Source organism: Bos indicus, chromosome 8 (assembly GCF_029378745.1).
Source record: "Bos indicus isolate NIAB-ARS_2022 breed Sahiwal x Tharparkar chromosome 8, NIAB-ARS_B.indTharparkar_mat_pri_1.0, whole genome shotgun sequence".
In the NCBI taxonomy this organism is placed as follows: domain Eukaryota; kingdom Metazoa; phylum Chordata; class Mammalia; order Artiodactyla; family Bovidae; genus Bos; species Bos indicus.
This window is the reverse complement of record NC_091767.1, coordinates 43523126-43543914: the sequence shown is the minus strand read 5'-3', so window position 1 is coordinate 43543914 and position 20789 is coordinate 43523126. Positions and strand designations below refer to the sequence as shown.

Here is a 20789-nt window from a genome sequence, read left to right as displayed (position 1 = left end):
CACTTGTCAAGCCGCTGCTACTGCAGCCGTGTGCCCTTCGGGGCGGCTGTAGCTGTAGCTATTGTGACTGTAAGGCGACGCCAGAGGCTGCAGGGAGCGCGGGGAAGGACTGGGCCGCTGAACGCCACTTCCGAGGTGGTAATGGTGGCTTTTTGGGATGGAGATCCTTTGCTCACCTTCGCACTCGTTGCCCACGGCCCACACTCCCTCCATTTATTTGAATAATACTGGCTTCTGCGAATCTAGTAGTCCTTGAATATTTACTGTTCCATAGATGACCCCACCCAACACTATTTTTTCGGGCGTTTTTGATGGGCTTCCCTTATGGCTCAGCTAGTTAAAATCCGCCTGCAATGCAGGAGACCTGGGTTTGATTCCTGAGTTGGGAAGATCCCCTGGAGAAGGGAAAGGCTACCCACTCCAGTATTCTGGCCTGGAAAATAACATGGACTCTATAGTCCATGGGGTCGCAAAGAGTCGGACACGACTGAGCGACTTTCACTTTGATGGAGAAGCTCGGCACGGCCCCCTCAATGGATGGATGGGTGTGTGTTACTTCCTCTCCCATCACAGCCCCCTTCGCTGTGAACATGCGAACATTCCTGAAAAGCCAGGCGGAGCCGGATAAGCGCGTTAGCCAGCTCTCAGAGCCTAGATCCAGCACCTCCTGAGCTCCTGGGTGCTCCTGGGGGGGCCGGGCTCCGGTTTGGAAGGGCCACTCCTAGCGCGAGGACCACACCCCAGGGCTGCGATGGGTTCAGGCGGAGTCGAGGAAATTCGGCTGCTTCTCTCTTCTCCCCAGATAGCCCCATGAAGGGGCTTTCTTCCTGCACCTGGTAGGGTGAAGTGGACCTGCGATCCTCACGTTTCCTCCTGGAGGCTTATTCTTGACTGCTAGGGAGGAAAGCACCAGGCGGGCCAGGCCCAGGTGACTGCGTGTCTGGGCTGCTGAATTTTAACCGTATTTTAATAACCACGTTTGAGGGGCGATCAGTTTCTCAGCTCTGCGCCCTTGAATGGAGACCTCTAACAGCAGGGCCACAGCCTCTCCCAAACCCTGCGTGTGCAGGTGTGGGCGTGCCGGGCGCTGTGTTCTTGCCCCTTACCGGCGCTGTCTTCCGTGCGGGGAAACAGAGGCAGGCTTGCCGGGCCTTCCTTTTTTGAATGTTGTTGGCAGACGAAGCGCAAGCCTTTCCTCAGGACCGCCTGCGACTTCCGAGTGGTTGGGGATGAGGAGCGACTTCTCCTCCCTTCCGGAGCACGCGGCGCCCGGGACCCGCGCCCACTCCGGTCTGTCTTCTGGTTCTCACTCCACTAGTGTGCTGTAGAACTAGGGTCTCAAGGATAGCGGCCTGAGGGGCCCAGGGCGCTCTTGATGACCCTGGCCTCCTCGCTGCCATTATCCCTGCTTACACTCCCCCTGCAAAGCCCACGCACGGAGCCCGCATAGCCGTCTCCCGGGCATCTAGTGGAAACTAGATTCCCACCCAGGCGTAGAAATTGAGCCCTCTCCCCGCTTCTTGGAAACCGCAGTACTGAACTGGCTTCACGTGCACATGTAGACTACCCCGCATCTGACGCATAGCACCACGCTTGGCACGCTTTATAGAACGTGCTTCGTGTCACAAGCAATCCAGAAGGCAGCCTGGCGAGCGCAGGGTTTTCCTTAGCTCCCGGGACTGGGCCCTATCCGCCCCTCCGGTTGGGGTCGCCGCAGCCAGCCCGCCGCCCCTCTGAGAGGTTGCTCCGGGAACTTGCGTGGGTTTACGTCCTCCTCGCTCCCTCTGCGTACAGGCAAGCGAACAAGGCCTGAGACCTTTGCTGCGCGCCGGGCACGCGTAAGCTCAGCCGCCAATGTATCTTTTATTCTCGCCTTTAAAACACTCCTCTCCACCTACCCCCCCCTCCCCCGCCCCCAGGGAAAAGCGAGGCCTTCACTCAGTCAAGTATTCGTTAAGTGCCTTCCCCTACCCCTGGCCAAAGGCCTGCAAACTTTTCAGTAGCTCTAAGCTGCGGCCCAGACGGTGCAAGAGGGTTCTGGGAGAGTGGGCGGGGCGTTAGGTGGGTGGGGCCCGCGTGCTCCGGAAGTCTCCCCGCCCTGGAGGCTTTGGTGCCGGCTAGGTGAGCCGAGTCTGGGCCTAGAGTCTTGGGGTGGGGTGCCTTTCGGTTCCCGCACGGGGCTTCGGCCTTGCAGCGTTGTTGTTCTGACGGTCTGGTCTCGGTTCGTGGCGTTTGTACCCAGCTTTCCCTGACAGGCGGGCAGCGCCGGCCGTTTCCCACTATTTATTGTCGTGCCGCTCGAATCGAGAAGGGACTTCAGCGCTGAAGTCCTCACCTCTCTCCGCCTCACCCCGCAGAGCTTTATTCTGAGACTGCCGAGGAGTCGCCAGAGAGTTCTGGAAAGAGGGCTTGTCCTGGGGCATTGCACTAGCGCCCCGAAAGCAAATACTCCGGGGAAAAGAAACTCTTGTTTCTTGAAGTTTTCGCTAACGTACTTAAAATTATTTTCCCGACTCTTTTTGGTTTCTGGAGTCGCAGAGAAAAGACTGTCTTAAAATGTTAAAGTTCGGGGCTGCTCTCATTTCATCTCGGAGGGTACATCTTTCCTTTTCCTTTGGCCCAGAAAGCAAATGGGGTCGTCAGGCTCCCGAGGCGACACTCTTCTAAAACGGTGTAGGGATCTGACCACCGCCCCGGGTCCCCACACGCCCTCCTGGTGCCGGCGGGGTGCGTGCGCCTCGACCCAGGAGCCCCGGGCGCCTTCGGGCCTCGCGGCCCTGGCCCAGGGGGAGCGCTCGGCGGATGTCGCCGCGCCTCAGACGCTGCAGTGCGGGAGCGACACCCCTACACCCGCCTTAGATGGTGGGGGCAGGCGCGACCTTGGCGTGAACGGTTGCTGGTTTCCAGAGTTCTAGAATACGAAGGACCAGGCAGCCGCGTCTGTACGGGGCTGGCGGGGTTGCAAGCCGTTTTAGGTCCCGTTTGCTCCGAAAAGCTTCGGCCGCCGAGATCCTCAGGCAGCCTGATGCCACAATGGTGTGGGACGAGACTCCAGGATCTTCTTTCTGCTTAGCCGCGTCCCCCGCCGGTCAGGCGCAAGTTCAATCACTCGTTGGTCGCATGGTCTCTGTCCTCTGTCTTGAGCCCCGGAGGGTGACTTCGGGGATCCATGGGGGTGTATAGGAGGCCCTCGCAAATGTGGCAGACCGGGGCATCATTGTTACCTCAAGAAATGGATTGCTGGTTTCCCCTCTAGAAACAAATGCCTCACTGGACATTTGTTCCCCCCTTTCAATGTGAAGCTCGCCAATGAGTGATGCTGAGAGGCATGGACAGGGTGAGAGCTGAAAAATTCTTGAGTGGGTAGAGGGAGTTCGTTTTCCTGCTTTAAAAGGGCTTTCTAGAAAATAAAAACATAAAAAGGCTTTCTACATGCCCCAGTCTTCAGTGTCACCGTGGTCGAGGTTTAAGCAGCAGTATAAGAACCTTGACTTCCCCCTCCCTAAGAATCCAGCAAAGCAGAAAATTTCTTGATGTATTTATACATCCGGGACAATATGAAACTGTCCTTTTGATTAAGTGTTGCTTGCGGTGAGGGGCAGCTTCCAATCGGGACATCTTCAGTTTCTGAGCAGGGGCACTGCGTTCTTAACTTTTAGATATACACACAACCCGTGAGATTGTGTGCGCGCCAAGAGAAAGAGAACCACATATGCACACTTGTCTTACAGCCTTTGACCCTTTAATACCTATCACAGCTTTACCCAGTTAATTGTGGTTTGAACACATGCGTACGCGCCCGCGCGCGCGCGCACACACACACACACACACACACACACACACACACAAGCTTTACCCAGTTATTGTGGTTTGAACACGCGCGCGCGCACCCACACCCACCCACCCAGAGCAGGACTGAGTGGATCCAGTCTAGCGAGGTTACACTTACTTGTAACTCTCACTGCTCCCTTTCCAATTTCTTTGATGATTTTTCCCGTAAGTATATAAGCCGCCGGGACTTAGTTATATTAAGCGGCAGGCCTCTCCTCCTAAATGTGATTCGGACCATATGCTTTTTACATTCATCCCCGCTCCGGCTTTTCTTCTCCACACTAACTACTAACACGTTATAGTCACCTTGAAATTTCCTCTGCTATTTTCCAATTAAAAGCTTAATAGCCCTGGAAACGGAGTTCATGTGGTGAAGTTTACCATAGCCCCTTGTTCTGAAAGGCTTTCTGCTGGGATCCCATTATGTGCTTGAATAAACCCTTTCTGCAAACAGAAATGGGACTCGGGGTTGTCAGGTGTTGGGTTACAATAGACTTTGAGGCAGGGGACATTTTACCAACATAAATACAAACCTGTCCCTATAGGGAGATGTTGTCAAATACTGGGATATGGAAAACATTCCCATCAAATATGAGAAAAGGATTATTGCGCTATATCAAATGAGTATTTAGGTCTCAGCCTCCATGTGCACTGGAGTGAAACGGAGCCCCGGGGACCAAATAATGCAAGACTGTTTGAGTGGCAAGGGTGACTAGGTGACTGAGGGAGAGTGGGTCGCCTTGTAGTGGAAATGTCCCCCAAACCTGGTGCTGAGCTCTGCTGCTTTCCTTTAAAAAAAAAAGAAAAGAAATCGTTACTCTCAGGTTTCTTATACTCCTGGTTTTGCTGACCATTTATTTGAAGGAAATATGGGAGAAATGTGGCTTTGCAAAATTTGTGGTCTCTGCATTCCCAAGAGATTTAGAGATTTCAGTGCCCCAGATTCAGGGTCATTCTAGGCCTTCTATGTGTCAACTTCCCACCTGCAAGCCCCTGGGCCACGGCGCTGCGGGTGACCCAGGCCTCTAGTCCCGAGAATTTTTGGAAGTTCCTCTCAGTTGTAGTGCCTCGCGAAGTTTGGGAGGAGAGACTGATGACGTGGTGGGAGTTAGGAGTAAGACTAAGGGGTCTGTGCCCTAAGCAGTTTTGGAGGCAAGCCTCCTAAGGTTAGCAGTCTCTTGCTGGGGGTTCCTTTCTGCGCCCCATGAGGTCCGCAGGTCTGAAATGGGGAAGGTGGGGGGCAGCCAAGGGCCTCAAGGGAAAGATACACAATCAGGTTCACTTTTTAACCTCCTCTCCCGGAATCGCCCTTTTAGGCGGAGGGTTGGCTGCTGGAACGCCTGGTGGTACTTGAATTCACAGCACACACATGGACGTTTTCGGGTTGTTTGTTTGCTTCCAAAGCAGTGCAGAATAAAGCTGAGAGGCGCCGACCGGTTGACCATTGCAGCCGACTGGTCTACGCTCCGGATTCGCATTGGATTCATCCAGACCGCCAAGAGATGAATTCAGGGTGTGCTCTCTGAAGTCTGCCAACTGAGAGCTCCGGGATTGCCATCGCCCCTCTTCGCACTGAGCCATTGTGCTACCCTGCGCCGCAGTAACCACTGCTTTTTAGTTTTGTTTTCTCGCATTAGGGGAGCATCTCTGTGCATTTGTGGAAGTATTCTGCTTTAGGCCAAACCTATACACACAGTATCACTTTAAACAGTTTTATGCTGTCATCTTGTGCAAAGGTCCTCTCCCACCCGTACACAAAGACACTGGGGTGGGGGTGGGGAGGCCCCATCCCTTATTCATAACTAGCTTGCTCAGTCCGTGGGCATTTGAATGGGGTGATGCGAGACCTCCGTTTGATCTCTCAAAGACCGTTAGGCAGAACGCAGATCATATGCGGTGACTTTGGGGGCGCTAGCGTGGCCCCTCCATCCGCTCCCTGAAAGTTTAGACCCAGTGCTTAAACACAAACTCCAAAAGAGCACTTGCCGGCTTTTCAGGACAGAGACTTTATTTTTTATTACAACGTGGAGGTGTAGAAAGGTAAACTCTGCGCCACAGAGGGAGGACTATTTTCCCCTTTGAAATAGCTTGCAAAACGGGTCGTCGTCCTTGGACCAGCAGGTTTTCAAAAGCATGTTCTTCTGCAGCGGCAAAAGGGGAAAAACAACAACAACAACAACAACGTTGCAAAAAGAACTCAAGAAAGCCCCCATTTCTCGAACCAGTTCCAATGCCCTACCTCCAACTCCTTCAGCCAGTGGCCGCAGGGCCTGGCTCCCCCCAACTTAAAAGCTCTTCTCGCGCCGGGACCCTAGTGCACCCGCAGCGCTCAGATAGGTTCCGGATATCCCCGAGCCGTGTTTCTGTGGCCAAGTGTGGGAATGAAAGCCGCCTCGGGCCCGGTGCCGCCAAATCGGGCCTGGAGGGAGGGGGGAAAAGAGTTGAAGGGGAACTGCCACCCGCCTCGCCCAGAGGCACCCTCACGCTCATCCGCGCAGGTCCTCCCTTCCCCGCCCCGCGGGCGCTGCCGCGTCCCGAGTGCTGCAGTCCCTCCCGTGCAAGCAGGGGAGGCGCGGGGAGGGTGGAGGAGGGGGCAGTGAGCGCCCCCGTGAGAGTGGCCCGGCGGCAGGTAGCAAGGAGAGTGAAGCGCCGGCACTCGAGAGGCGCCGGCAGAAAGGAAGGAGGCGTGGAGTGGAGTGGGGTGGAGAGTGCCTGGAGACCGGGACCCCGGAGGTGGGGGTGGCGGGGGAGGGAGGCGGGGAGAGGGCGGCGGAGGACGTGCCGGCAGGTCTGCGCGCGGGAGCTGCAGACGAGCCGCCTCAGACCTTAACCAGAGCTCTCGCCGGCTCCCGGCAGCCGCCGCCGCGTAGCGGCCGGGGAGGACGTGCCGGCCAAAGGAGCGGCGGGCGGAGACTCGGCCGACTCGGGGTTGGGGAAGCGCCCGCCGGGAGCCGTAAAGACGGCCGCGGCCCCTCCAGCCACTCCGAAGCGCTCGAGGCCGCCTGGACTGCGGGACCGAAGACTCCGAGGACTGCGCCGCCCGGAGGCCGCTTTTGAGAGGGCCTCTCAGCCCCGCCGTCCAGCGGCCCAGTATCGGCTCCCGCCGCCAGCTTGCCAGCTGTGTCGGGAGCCCGGGGCATGAACGGCTACGGCTCCCCCTACCTGTACATGGGCGGCCCGGTGTCGCAGCCGCCGCGGGCGCCCCTGCAGCGCACGCCCAAGTGCGCGCGCTGCCGCAACCACGGCGTGCTGTCCTGGCTCAAGGGCCACAAGCGCTACTGCCGCTTCAAAGACTGCACCTGCGAGAAGTGCATCCTCATCATCGAGCGGCAGCGGGTCATGGCGGCGCAGGTGGCGCTGCGCAGGCAGCAGGCCAACGAGAGCCTCGAGAGCCTCATCCCCGACTCGCTGCGCGCCCTGCCGGGACCCCCGCCGCCGGGAGACGCCGCCGCCGCCCCGCAGCCGCCGCCGACCTCGCAGCAGTCTCAGCCGCCGTCGCGCCCAGCTGCTGAGTTGGCTGCGGCCGCCGCGCTGCGCTGGGCCGCCGAGCCCCCGCCCGGGGCGCTGCAGGCGCCGCTCGCCAAGCCAGGTAAGGGCCGCGGCGGGGCCGGGCCGGGCTGGCGCCTGGGCGGAAACACGTGGAAGCAGCTCTGGAGGCTTTGGCCGGCAGGCCCGAAGGCGAGTGTGGCGGGAGTGGGCTGGGCGCGATCTCCCCCCCTCCCCCAACTTCAGCCAAGCCGGTCCTTATTCCCTCGGCAGAAGCGGCGTTCAGTCTGGACCCGGAGAGGTAGGAGGTAGAACCCAGGTGCCTTCGGGAAAGGCGCCTCGGGCTCGCCAAGTGCCTTCTCTAAGTTTAAGGGGACGGGTAGATAAAGAGGTCGAAACAGGACCAGATTAAAATCCACGCGGGCGCACACACCGCCAGGCTTTCCGACTGTGGGCTTGAGAGGCCTTGCATCTGAAGGTCGGGACGGGAGGACAGAGAAGGAGCCCAGGCCCACGGTTTGGCCTACTCTGGGCGATTTTCTCGGCACCCGGGAACTGGAGCGAACCTGAAGCCTTCCTAGCAGTCTGCTGTGGTCTCCAGCCTTTTGCAGTTTGTTGAAGGAAGCCCTGTTTAGAAGCAATAGTAGAATGGGACCAGAGAGACTCCCAAAACTGTTAGCGGGGACTCAATCTGGTGCACCCAGAGCCAACCAACTCCTTTTGCAGGAGTTCAGGTCCTGGAACACCATTTCGCAGGCAGTCCTCTGCAGTCTGTGGTTTTAAAGAAAGACAAAACCTGACCTACAGTGAGGAAGGCCACGCCTGGAGAGCCCTTTCTCCAGTTCTCCGTGGGCCCGGTCCTCTCCTCTCCTCCTCCCCCTCCTCCTCTCCTGTGCTCTAGAGAGCAAGGGTCTGCCCTGAGTCCTGGAGCTGCGCAGATCCCCCTACTCACCTTTTTTTTCCGGTTCCCTGCTTCAGGCCACCAAAACTTTGCACACCCCACTGGAGCCTTTTCTCCTGGAGACTTACTAGCTTGCGACTGTCCTGCCCAGCCCAAATGCCTCTTTGGTTTTTAACCCCTTGGAATTCAGTGGACAGGTATTTGGTGTTTCCCTTTCACTGGGGCAGATGCGCAAAGGAAAGAAACCCCATCTTCTCAGGGAGAGGGTTGAGAGGTATGCTGGGACTCAGAGGTGGAAGGCCCTCGACTGACCAAAGCCCTCCTGTGGGTGGAACTAATGGTAGAGCTTCTGCCTACCCCTAATTGCCCACCCCCCAAAATGCAATACTTCTGGTTTCTGGAGAGGCTTTCCGGAGCACTAGATTGCTGGGTGGAGCTGGGACATGCCGTTTTTTGGGGGGATAAGCTGGTAGGCCGCCTGGCAGGCTCAGTTCTGCTGCCCTGGTCCTCAGTTATGCTCTGTAGACCCAACCTCTGAGAACATCTTATGTGAAGAGCAGAACTGGGTGTTTAAGGACAGAAGTGAGTTTGCTGAACGTGGATTTTGTCACTTTAATCCGAGGTGGGATATAAGCCTTTCCCTGAGTATGTCCACTCACTTCCTGGTGACTCTCTTTTGTCAGTATGATCGCTTCATGTTTTATAGGTTTGCCACAGGGGAGTCAGAGGGGAGGGGAAAGAACCTTTTTGTTTTTTTCTTTTAAATTAGGGCAGATAACTAGGAGGGTTTTGTCTCAGTTCTCAAAGTTGATCTATGCCAGTGACTCTTCTGAACCTTCCCATTTCCAGTTCCTCTGTCTCCATTTCCCCTGTGACAGTGCAGGCAGCACCCCCATAATAGTGCATTGGGTTCTGGGGTCCCTGTCCAAGAGGGGTTTGGTTTCCTTCACATCCTGTGCTCTTCACACCTGTTCTCTGGGATAGCCAAAGTTCACCGTTTCTAAAGCACCGAGACCAAAAACAGCCCTGGGAGGTGGGCAGTGAGGGAGGCAGAAAGGCGGAGCAGCAGCAGCAATGATACAAGCTTGGGGCGAGGAAGAGCGGGAGGCTGATTGCACCTGGTGCGCTCTTTCACCGGGAACCAAGCGTTCCGGGATAGCCTGAGCCTTTCAAATTGAAAACCAGTAATTGCAAAGGAGAATAGGATTTGACCCAAGAAGAGGTCAGAGTGATGGCTTTGGGGGACTAAGCTGTCAGGGACCAGCAGCTCAGTTTCCAGCTGGTCCTGCTGTGTACCTTGCACATATTATTTAGGAAACTTTTGTTTTCTTCTTTCAATTGGTTTGCTCCCATAATTCCATTTAACACCAACAAAAAAGCCAGTCACCAATCTGATGATGATGAGAGAGGGCAGGGAAGGACTAGATAGTTGTTTTCCATTAGGAAGGCAGGTACACAAGTGGATCAGTTCTATGCAATGCTTTATATGGAGAAAACCCATTTGGGATTTAAGTTAGGGAAAACCGCTTGGATGGGACTAATGGTTGCTCTACGTATTTTTTTGCAGGTGTTAGGATGTATTTGTATGTAACATACCATGCATATTGAGAAGCCTGTTAGATATGGTACTGGGCAAGTAGCTCACTACTTAGGGAAGTGAAGCACTATTTGAATTGTAGGTCCACGTGTACAGTAAGTTCACAGACCACTGGTGGGTGGTGGTGGTTTAGTCGCTAAGTCCTGTCTGACTCTTGTGATCCCATGGACTGTAGGCTGCCAGGCTCCTCTGTCCATGGAATTTTCCAGGCAAGAATACTGGAGTGGGTTGCCGTTTCCTTCTCCAGAGGATCTTCTCGACCCAGGGATCTGACCCATGTTTCCTGCACTGCAGGTGGATTCTTTACTGTTGAGCTACCAGGGAAGTCCTCATAGACCATTAGGAATCTGAATATCTGCTGGTCATTTATAGAGATTTGTTTCTGTGGGATTATGGAGATTTTGTTCAGGTACATAGCTGTGGAGACATTGGCTTTTTTTATTGGCTGCAAATGCAGGTGCAGAAACACAGGGTATCTTTCCCCCTGTCCAGAGATCCTTAAGAAAAGAACGTGCCCTGGAGAAGGGAATGTTTGTTGGGCAACTGCTGGAGAAAAAACACCTTGTGCAGCCAGCAACATTAATACCAAAACTCAGCTTTGTAGCTGGAAGAAATTTAGTTCCCAAATTATGCTTCAGATTCTTTAAAGGAACAGGAATTACATTATCTAATGGTGTATCATGTTTAACATCCTTTTAAAAGTGGCAGTGGTTTTAAGGAGAAATTTCATATTCTCAGATTATTACTTTTAGCAATGGATTAGAGCATTTTTTTTCTTTTTTGAGAGTACATTTCCCCTGCTGCTTGAGTATCATCTATGACTGGCCTGGAATTAGTAGATTTTGATGGAACCTCAAATTCTAGTCTAAGCTTCTTTAAAACTACCCTGTTGATTCGTTCGTATCCTCTCCCATTCCCTCTTCATCCTTCTCACTCCCCTCCTCCTTCCCGTCATGAAAATATCTTGGGAACTTGAACATCTTTCAGCTCTTAGTGTATCTGAGTCAGCAGTTTCAACCAGCCAAGCCTGCCTTTCTGGACTGGGCTCCAGAGCTCAGGAAAGTTAAGGGTCATGACCAAGGTGGGAAGCTTAAGTTACATTCCTGTGTGTGGCTCCCTCCCCCCACGTCCTCCTCTTCTTCCTGAAGAATGTCCTGGGTCTCCTTGGGCTGAGAGGGGACAGGTCTGTGGCTATGGACTCTCGCTAGGTTTACATCTGCCATCAAAAGAAATGTGTGAGCAAGTTTTAACATTTCTTGAAGGTAAAGAAATCTAAAGAATCATATTTGATTAGGAATAAGAGAGCAGGGTTAAGAAAGTAGGATCTTCTTTCCTGTTTATTTCTCCTGAAAAGAAGCGAAACAAGAGACCTGTAGGGAGGGAAGTTGGGAGATTTCGGAAAACTGCCTTTATTTTATCTTACCTCCTGGCCGGCACTTCCTCACATCTTGAAGCTTACTCTGGGCTTTTCAGTTCCAGCTTGATTAGGTCCTGTCTTGTCAGCTTCCTAATTTTAAATTTTACTTTTAATTAAAAAAAAAAAAAAAGACACACACACACACACATCTGCACCGATACTGAGTTGTGGGCAGAGTGCTAGTCCAGGCCAGGGTGGGAAATGCTCAACGACCAGGGACTTGAAGCACAGAAGTGGTAGGAGACCTCAAAGTCTTTCCTGAAGGGTACCTAAGAATTTAAAACAGGGTCTGGTTACTTCAGACGTTTTGATTTGGGGCAAGGGGTTTAGTTTTAAGTAATAAAAACCAACCAAACGAAAAGGAAGACGCGAGCCTGACCGGTCTCTTCCAAGCCTGACCCGTGGCCGGCTCCGGGGCAGCTCTCAGCTCTGGTCTTTCCCTCCCGTGCCTGGCCAGTGGCCGCCTTGGGTCCCCGGCCCTTGCGCTGAGCTCGGCCAGTGCGGGTGACTGGTCCGGGACCCGGGGTTGGAGTTGGGACAGTCGGGAGACCCATAGAGGCCATGGCGGCCGTGTTTTGCGGTGGCAGCCGTGTGCCTGTGGCTCCCCTGCGGCTGCCCTGGACCGCTTCCCCTCGGATCCCTGTCCGGTGGGAGGCTGCCTCCTTCCCCAGCTCCTTCTGCAGTGAGCGGTGGGCGCTCAGCCCCACCGGCAGGGCTCAACCGGCGGCCCGCCTGGCCCTCCTCGTTCAGCTTCGCCTAGCCTCTGCTCTCCCGCTCCCCGCTCCCTCCCTGCCGCCTCCCAGCTTCGGCAGAGTGCCAGATTTAGCAAAAAGCCTACAAATACACACACACAAAAATAGGACGTCAAACACTGCACAGGGCAAACTTCTAAAACATGCTTTGTTGTTTTTCCTAAGTGCAGATTCCACTGGGCATCCTGCGGACGATTTTATCTGGCAGCTCCAGCCTGGGAGGCGGACCAAGCCCCATTGCCCTCCTGGCGCCCCTCGAGGTGGGCGTAGCTCTGGCTAGTCTCCCAGCCCCTTTCTCCCGGGGGAGCCCAAACTGCCCCCAGAGGTTCAGAGAGGCGCTGATGTCCATCTTATGGGTCAGAGCACCGGGCGTAGGGAACTCGGGGTGGGGGGGGGGCGGGGGGAGAGGGGGCGAGGGGGGCGTTTTCCACATCTCAGAATCAGCGTTTCCCTGCCACCCAGGACAGAACCTCTCCCCCAACACAGCACGCCCCTCTGGGTTATAAATCTGGCGGATAGTCCTGTTCTCGACTTACACAACCAACTTTTCTTTTCCCTGATGGATGAACTCCCGAGTTTAAAAGATTACAGTAATCACAAGAGGACAGTGTAAATCGAATCTGATAGCAATAACTTTCGGGGAAGGTCAGGCTCAAGTGAAATGTTACCAAGCAACAGGCATTTTGTTTGCAAAATACAATCAAAGAGCATTGATGAGAAATTCTTCACTGCAGCCAGTCAGCACTTTCAGCTAACAGCTTTACAGAGGGAAAGGGAGTAAGTCTTCATAAATCAACGTGCCTGGAGGACTCCGAGCCCCTTTCTGGGAAATGTTGCACAGAGTCCAGTGAAAACCTACTTGCCTGCCTGCCTCCCCTTTCTCTCTTCCTTTTCTCCTTAGATTGGCTTTTGAACCTGTTGTGGCTCCTCAGCCATTAGTCACTCAGGTCCTGGACCCTATGTCTCGTGTCATATGGCTCTGATGGCAGGTTGGGCCTTGCATTGGGGTTTGCATGGCCTCTCCTGGCAGAGGTTGGAGTAGTGGAATGCTGGCCATTGCAGGCCCATCACCTTGGGATCGTGTCACATAGCATCCAAGAATCCCATGTGGCTTTAGGGAGTCACCCTCTTGTTTGAGCCCTGCAAATCACTGTCCTCTGAAGAAACTGAGGGGAAACTGAACCATAACTAGGCAGGCTTTATTTTTAATTTTTTATATCTTATTATACAGTTAAACAACTATAAGAAAATCAACACAATCAACTGCTGAATAACAATATTATGGAAAACTTAACATTCAGATCATTGGTTTTCTAACAAATCTCTAATCTCTTTTGATGCCAATGACTAGGCAGACATAAATTTTATGAAGCTGAGATCTGTTCTGCCCCACCACCCTGTAATTATTACTTGTTTTAGTTCAGTATATGTTCTCCTCATAGCCATTATATGACTGTTTTCAACAACATTCCCTCCCATGAATACAGCAGTCTGCCCAGCTGCTGGCCTTTGGGTTACCTGCTGTGTTTCAATGTAAATACGACTCATTGCATAGGTAACTTGGAAATTTTGCAAAATGTTCATTAGTAAAGAGTAAGCCTCTCAGTCTTCACAAGATAAATGCTTTGATCATCTCTGTATAATCTTGGCTAGCACAGTGCAAGGGCACATGGTGAAAAGACTTAAAACTTGTTAAATAGACAACTGAATAAGTAGCTAGCTGCATTTTTATAAGTACCAAACATACTTGTATATTTTTAGATAATTTCCCTCCTGCTTCTTGAAAAATATTCCTTTTAGAGTCCAGAAAGAGGTCAGAAGATTGGAAGTCATTTTTGTGTGAGTGTTCATTTTCTGTCCTTAAAGTCTTGTAGCTTCTTATGCACACATATATTTTTGAAGTTGGTAGCACTGTTTTCCAGAGAAAAAAAATTCCTTCTTAATTGAGTATCTACTTTCAAAAAACATCTTTACCCTTGTGAAGAGTTTATTTCAGGGATAGCTGTGTTTCTGCATCATGAAAAATACGAAATTGAAGTGTGAACATCTAGAAGATTTTTAAATGTCTAGATGTTTAGCTTTAGAAATAGCAAATTATATCACTTTCAATAACTGGTTTGCAATAGCAGATGAGTGATTTCTTTCTGCTTTTAGTCTAGCTGTTTTTGGTGCCTGTATATTAGGAGTAAAAATATTATCAATTGAAATATATTCTTACTCTTTAATGTTCTAGGAATTAGGGTGTCAGTTTCAAGAAGAAAGAGGTTAAAACATTTGGAGAGCATTTCGTTTTTCATTTTGCTACTTGGCAGTTTCACATTTCTATATCTCGAAAAGTCTTTGTATTTTAAACCAACAGGAGCATTTATAAAGTTCATTTAGGAAAAAAAATATCTAGAGATATAAAGAAACACCTGTTATTAAATTATACTTTATCACTGGGCCCAAGATTCACCCTCTGTAATTACTTGTGAAAGTCTGCATTTATGACAGAATAATTTACAATGCTTGCAGTTTAGGTATAACAATACAACCAGCACTTGACACCATGAACTTGCAGGGATCATATATTCTGCCCTGTAGGCATTATTGCTGGGTAAGGAGTTATTTTTGGTATAAGGTGAGAGGCTAGTCTTCCCTGGCCCAGTTTTGAGACCCCAGCATCCCTGGATGTTGACTGGGATTCTGTTTATCCAGCACCCCTTAGCAGGACTTTACATGGTGCTCAGATGTGTGGACAGCATAGGTGTGTTCCACTCACGGCTTCCTTCAGCAGCTTCTATCTTCCCATTGGATATGGTGTAAACTGGGCTGAACTTGGTTGGTTGGAATGTTCTGAATTTGTAAGTCTGATTCCTTTGACGTCACGTTAGATTTTCTCACTTTTTGGCCATAGCCAGCACACCTCTAGGAGAGGTTGATCAGCCCAGAAATCTGCAGAGAGAGAGAGAGAGTGTGGACAGATTAGTACAATCCCACATCACTCTCTGAGAGGTGGCCACAAGTGCTTGCTGCACTGGGATGTCACAGTGGCAGCTACAAAAGGGCAGGAGGAAATGCGGAAGAGACTTGACGCAGCCCAGTGCTTCATGACCGCTGGACGCGCTGCCAACCAGAGAAGAGTCTACTGTGGCCTGCTCTGCAGATCGGGAAGATGGGTTCCAAAATAAAAGTTTGTATTGTCTGATTTACAATCCTGCCATCCAGTATCCAGTGGTTTGGAACAGTACATCCTTTACCATCTTGAAAAAACTACTACATTTTCTTAATGGTAGATATGGCAGATTAGCCAGAACATTAATTCCTTAGTTCTCCTTTGGCTAAACTTGCCCTTTGAACCACTTCTTCTGTAGTCTGAAGCATTCTGTGGAAGAATGAACTTGGTGATAGACCTAGAGACATTTTCCTTAAATGTCTTCAGTGTCTGTAACTGATCCAGGATGGGGGAAAAGTTACCTTTTAAAATGGGAAGTTAGGTTCACACACTGCTTTTGAAAGTATGCTTTTGAAAATATCTAAATATCAAAATTAGAGCTTTAAAAAATTTTTGTTGTTACCCTTTCTTTTCTAGAAGAGCCAGCTGTTTCTTGCTTTAAAACAATCTCACCATCCCTATATTGCTGTGACGCTGTGTATCATATTTCTTTCACTTTTTCATTGTAGTAAAATACACACAACATAAATTTTACTATTTTAACCCATTTTAGGGATACAATATAGTGACATTAAACACATTCATAATGTTGTGCAGACCTTACCACTTTCCATTTTCAGAACTTTTTATCATCCCTTAATGAAACTCAATACCTATTAGACAATACATCTCTGTTACTCCCTCCCGCAGTCCCTGACAACACTCTTTTCCTTTCTGTCGCTATGAGTTTGCCTGTTCTAGGTATGTTATATAAATGGTATCATAGATCGGTTTTCCTTTTGTGTCTGTCTTATTTTACTTAGCATGTATTCATGGTTCATCCACATTGTAACATATGTGAGAATTTCGTTTTTGAGGCTGAATACTATTTGATTCTATGTATAGACCACATTTTGTTTATCCGTTCATCCATCATTGATGGATGTTGGGTTTATTCCAACATTTGTCACTTGTGGATAATGCTGCTGTGAACGTTTGTGTTCCGTGTGTGCATATTTCCCACTTAGCAGTTTTTCCCTGGCTGTGTTTGCTTTCTCCCCGCACACACATCTCATCTCCCTAACTTGGTAATAAATTCCACAAGTTAGGGGCCAGTCTTATATCTGATGATGTTTTCTGCCCTTGATGTCTTGCAGGATACAGTGATAAAAGTACTTGATGCTGATAATAATAGATAATGAAAGTTAAATAAGAAAACTGTTTAGAGAATCACAGTGTTTAAAGCCTTACTTGATGTCCATATTTCCCCCGGGAGAGTATTTGACTTGTTTTCCTAAGCTCCAGTGAGCAGAGGCCAAGATCCGGTTGTGCATTGAGTTCAGTGCTGAGTTAACATACTGTCACTGTCTGCTCATTGTCAAGTGTTTAATGACAGAGTAACACCGAGAGGTAAGTGTAGGGTCATGTGTCAGGAAATTTAGACAGGTCTGCCTGCTTGCAGTATGAGCCTGTGGAAGCTCTTCTGTTGCTGTTTTTCTCATTGGGATCAAGGACGACTACCACATTAACCCAGGAGATGAATATTGGGTCACCAATCCTAGGATGCTGCTGAAGAGGATATGTCATATTTCTCTTGCGAAAAGGTCTCTTGTGCATATCCCGGAATTGTTACAGAAAGCAAAAATGGCTTCATGCGTGTTGGCTGAAGATGGTCCCCACACTGACAGCTGATATTTTGTATTGGAAAAAGAAGCAGTTTAAATGCAAATTTGGGATAGGTATGAATTTGTATCAGATTTACAGTCAAAAGTTTCACCGATATAGTTTAAGGATATTTTTTTGAAGTATTTATGCTTAGAACATATTTATTGGTTTGTAAAGAATCAAAGTTTTTTCTTGCAATTATAATTAAGGTATATCTCATATTAGAAAAAAGCTTACAAATGGGTCTTTGTTAAAGGCTTTTAAAATAAACAACAACAAATAGGAGGAGATGGATTTTAGATGCTGCTTTGATGAAATTTCACCAGCTGGCTCTCTACACCTCGTCAGGTGTGCCCAGGGAGGAGGCGACAATGAGGCTATTCAGGCAGGGGCAGTGGAAAACACAGGCCAACCGGTTGTTTACAACCTGACAACTGGGTCATTAATAATTTCCATCTTCAGATCAGTTACGTTGGCTCTGAGTAGACACAGCCAGTACATGTTTTAAGACAGATAAAAATCTGCTTGTATATAAATTGTTAATAAAGAATATGCTCCTTTATTATAAAGGTCTCTTAGAACCTACTTCTGCAACCAAACCAGTCTTGCTTACGTCTTCCTTTCTGCCTCTTTAGCACAGTAATACTAACCCTCTTCAGGAGGTGAGTGATGTCTTAGACCAAAGTGTTAGATTTACAACTGGTTTACTGGTTTACTTCACAGCAAAGCTCTGGTTTATTTGGGAAGCTTTGTTTCTCTCTCTCTCTCTCTCTCTCTTTTAAAAATATAATTCAGGAAGGTATCTTGAAGTCCATCCTATACGCTTCTTACACCCCAGGTCCTGGAGTTATGGACACACTGTTTCGTTGATGGGTCTTCCTCCAGTTTTGTAAGCCTTCTCCAGGCATCTCTTTCTCCCTGTCTGTAGCCTGTCCCACACCCAGGTTTCACAGCTGGTGTTGCTTGCCCTCTGGTGCGGGTTATCGGCAACCAAGTCTTCTGGGATCTTGAGTGGCCTTTTAAGAGAGGTTTCCACATATGGAGGCTTCTTTCACTCTGGCAATCATATTAACTTGTTATTCTACATGGTATCCTGATGAAACGTACTGATGACTGGTTCACATATAACACAGAATCTGCCTAGGGAAAATGGCTTTAAAATATTAAAATTTCCCTTGGGTGTATGGGTCGTGCACCAGCTGTTGCAGCTGTTGATGTCCTTTGGTGGCACCAGACCCCTCATTTGGAGAAGAGGAGCTAGAAAACAAGCCCAAGCTCATTTTTCTGTTCGTCCTTGGGTAGTGTTTATCCTCAGTCTGATCCGCATTTAGACTGTTACTGCTAGATAGCCACATCGTCTGTGGTCATAGTTCTCTCTGCACCGTTTTGTGTTGAAGGCAAGCTTTCCTGCACAGCCCATTCTGAGAAATCACTCTGATATCTAGATCCTTATTTACAGGGTTTGTTCGTTTTTTGCCATTTGCTAATGACATAGATTTTCTGGCTTGCAGTATGTTATAACCCACAGAGAAGCAGTTCCCCTTGCAAAAAGGACAGGTAGGGCCCTCTCCTGAGCACATGTGTTCTTTGCATACCAAGGAGAGGATTCAACCAGCTGTTCTCTGCTTTTCAGATTTGACAGAAGAACGACTTGGGGATGGCAGCACCGCTGACAATGCTGAGACTTTCAGCGACAAAGACACGGACCAGAGGAGCTCCCCAGATGTGGCCAAAAGTAAGGGCTGCTTCACACCTGAGAGCCCCGAGATCGTGTCAGTGGACGAAGCGGGGTTTGCGGTCCAGAAGAACGGGGCCAGCTCAGAGAGCCGGCCCGACAGCCCCAAGTACCCCGGGGAGCAGAGCCACCTCCTGATCGAGGGCCCCTCAGGGACCGTGTCTCTGCCCTTCAGCTTGAAAGCCAACAGACCGCCCCTAGAAGTGTTGAAAAAGATATTCCCCCACCAGAAGCCCGCGGTGCTGGAGTTGATCCTCAAGGGCTGTGGGGGTGACCTGGTGAGCGCTGTGGAGGTCCTGCTCTCCAGCCGCTCGTCCTCCTCGGCCGCCGACCGGACTTCTGCTGGGGAGCCCGAGGGCCTGGTGCTGCCCTCCAACGGGCACCTCTTCGAGCACACCTTGAGCTCCTACCCCCTCTCCTCGTCCAAGTGGTCTGTGGGGTCGGCCTTCAGAGTCCCCGACACGCTGAGGTTTTCTGCCGACTCCACCAACGTGGTCCCCAACCCCCTGGCTGTGCCCCTGCAGCACCCGTTTCCCCAGCCGCCCCGGTACCCTCTGATGCTGAGGAATACTCTGGCGAGAAACCAGTCGAGCCCGTTTTTGCCCAACGATGTCACCCTGTGGAACACCATGACGCTGCAGCAGCAGTACCAGCTGCGGTCCCAGTACGTCAGCCCTTTCCCCACTAACTCCACCAGCGTCTTCAGAAGCTCGCCCGTCCTCCCTGCCCGCACCCCGGAAGACCCTCGGATCGCTATCCCCGATGACGGGTGTCCCATGGTGTCAAAGCAGTCCATTTACACCGAGGACGACTATGACGAGAGGTCTGACTCCTCAGACTCCCGAATACTCAACTCGTCATCTTAAAGCGCCGCCCGATGGGGGTGACCAGGTGACATTTTCTGTGCATTTGAACCCTGCGCCCTCCCCTTACGGAGAGGCCACGTCCTGTGTATACCTTCTCCTGCCATATGACAAAGTGACCCTGCTTGATTCTAGACCTTAGCAATAAAAAACATAACTTATTTAATTTCTTGCACTTCACTGGAAAATGCCAAATAGCTCTGCTCTGTGGCTTTAGTGCTGAATGTTGGTTGTAAAAGAGAGTCTGATGCTAAGAATGGTCTGGGGAAAGCCTGGGCCCATGGAAGATGTCTTTGGGGACATAAAGCTGAAGGTCGGCCCCACCCCTAGACTCAACCTGGAATCTTCAGTAATGTAGCGTACTTGAATACAGTTCTGTAAAAGAGGATTGCTCAGGATAATGAAACCTAAAGAAGTGGTTTGGTTGCAAACGGACTATAAACAGGGGCCTCATATTCCTATGCTAAAAATCCTTGCATTTTAAAGAGAGACTGCACTTAATAGAGTGAACTACTCACACGCTTATTTAAGCTTGGACAGTTTTCAGAGACAGACTCCATTAAGAATTATTCTTTTCACATGGCTGAATCAAAACATGTGTAATGTCAATGTAAACCCAATCACAGCTGTGAACTGCATGAAATATATTGTGAAATGAACACAAGATTAAGCTTTGTCAGGTTAATGTAGCATGCTAAGGACTCTAGAAAAAAATAAACTAAGGAGATGATCTTGGTTTATGTCATTTCTGCCTATGAAAGAGGATCTCTAAAAATAGAAACGATTAAAAAGCTACTTACTAGTGCATGGATCAAGGTTTAAGTTAAACGTGACACTGCTTGAGAAATACGAATGGCAAAGCTTTGAGGCTGTATTCAGAAAGACAGAATTGATTGTTCAAGAAGAGAGTTAATTCAGTTCCTCCATCCATTCGTTTCTTCAACAGATACTTACTGAGTGCCTACTCTGTGTAAGAGGATGCTCTTTGTATATTACTGTCCAGGTTATCCGCCCATGAGTCCAAGAGAGCAGGGATTATATAATGGAGAATCTCATTAAAAACAAAGTAAAAATGAAACAGCCTACAGTGAGGAAAGTAAGCAAAGTGCTTAGCCTGGTTGCTGACATAGAGAAAGTACTCAGTAAAGGAGAGCAGTTACTCCTGTTAGGTTCAGGTTATACTCCTATTTGCAGCCAGGATTGTAGAAGTGAATTCCCTCATTCTCACCAGAAAAGATGCCATTCCTGTTTGGCAGATAGCCACAACAAAACGTTGGAAACCAGGACTTTCCCCCTTCATTTAAAAAGCATTTGGGTGGTGCTGTACTTGGTCAGATACTTTTATAAGTGAGTTTTTAAACAGTAATATACAGTGGTGCCCACACCAGCCACTTCTTAACTGTGTATTT

The 20789-nt window shown here is 50.0% G+C and overlaps 2 protein-coding genes across 2 annotated transcripts; one reads left to right on the top strand and one right to left on the bottom strand.

The window, feature by feature from the left end:
- Window positions 1-5847: 5847 nt before the first annotated feature.
- Window positions 5848-6971, bottom strand: LOC139184400 (uncharacterized). Its single transcript, XM_070794160.1, has 3 exons — window positions 6963-6971; window positions 6071-6928; window positions 5848-5972 (listed from the first exon to the last, which is right to left on the bottom strand). Exons 1-2 carry the CDS (start codon window positions 6969-6971, stop codon window positions 6161-6163), a joined length of 777 nt encoding a protein of 258 aa, XP_070650261.1. The 3' UTR covers window positions 5848-5972; window positions 6071-6160.
- On the top strand, window positions 6623-20406 carry DMRT3 (doublesex and mab-3 related transcription factor 3). The gene is made up of 2 exons (XM_019965542.2): window positions 6623-7420; window positions 18416-20406. The coding sequence occupies exons 1-2, from the start codon at window positions 6970-6972 to the stop codon at window positions 19381-19383; spliced, it is 1419 nt and encodes a 472-aa protein (XP_019821101.2). The 5' UTR covers window positions 6623-6969; the 3' UTR covers window positions 19384-20406.
- The last annotated feature ends 383 nt before the right edge of the window (window positions 20407-20789 follow it).

What these genes read in the sequence shown, in the direction of transcription:
- DMRT3 (XM_019965542.2), top strand. Translation starts at nt 6,970, where the DNA reads ATGAACGGCTACGGCTCCCCCTACCTGTACATGGGCGGCCCGGTGTCG. An exon ending in GGCGCCGCTCGCCAAGCCAG is followed by an intron (nt 7,421 to 18,415) that starts GTAAGGGCCGCG and finishes TCTGCTTTTCAG; the next exon opens with ATTTGACAGAAGAACGACTT.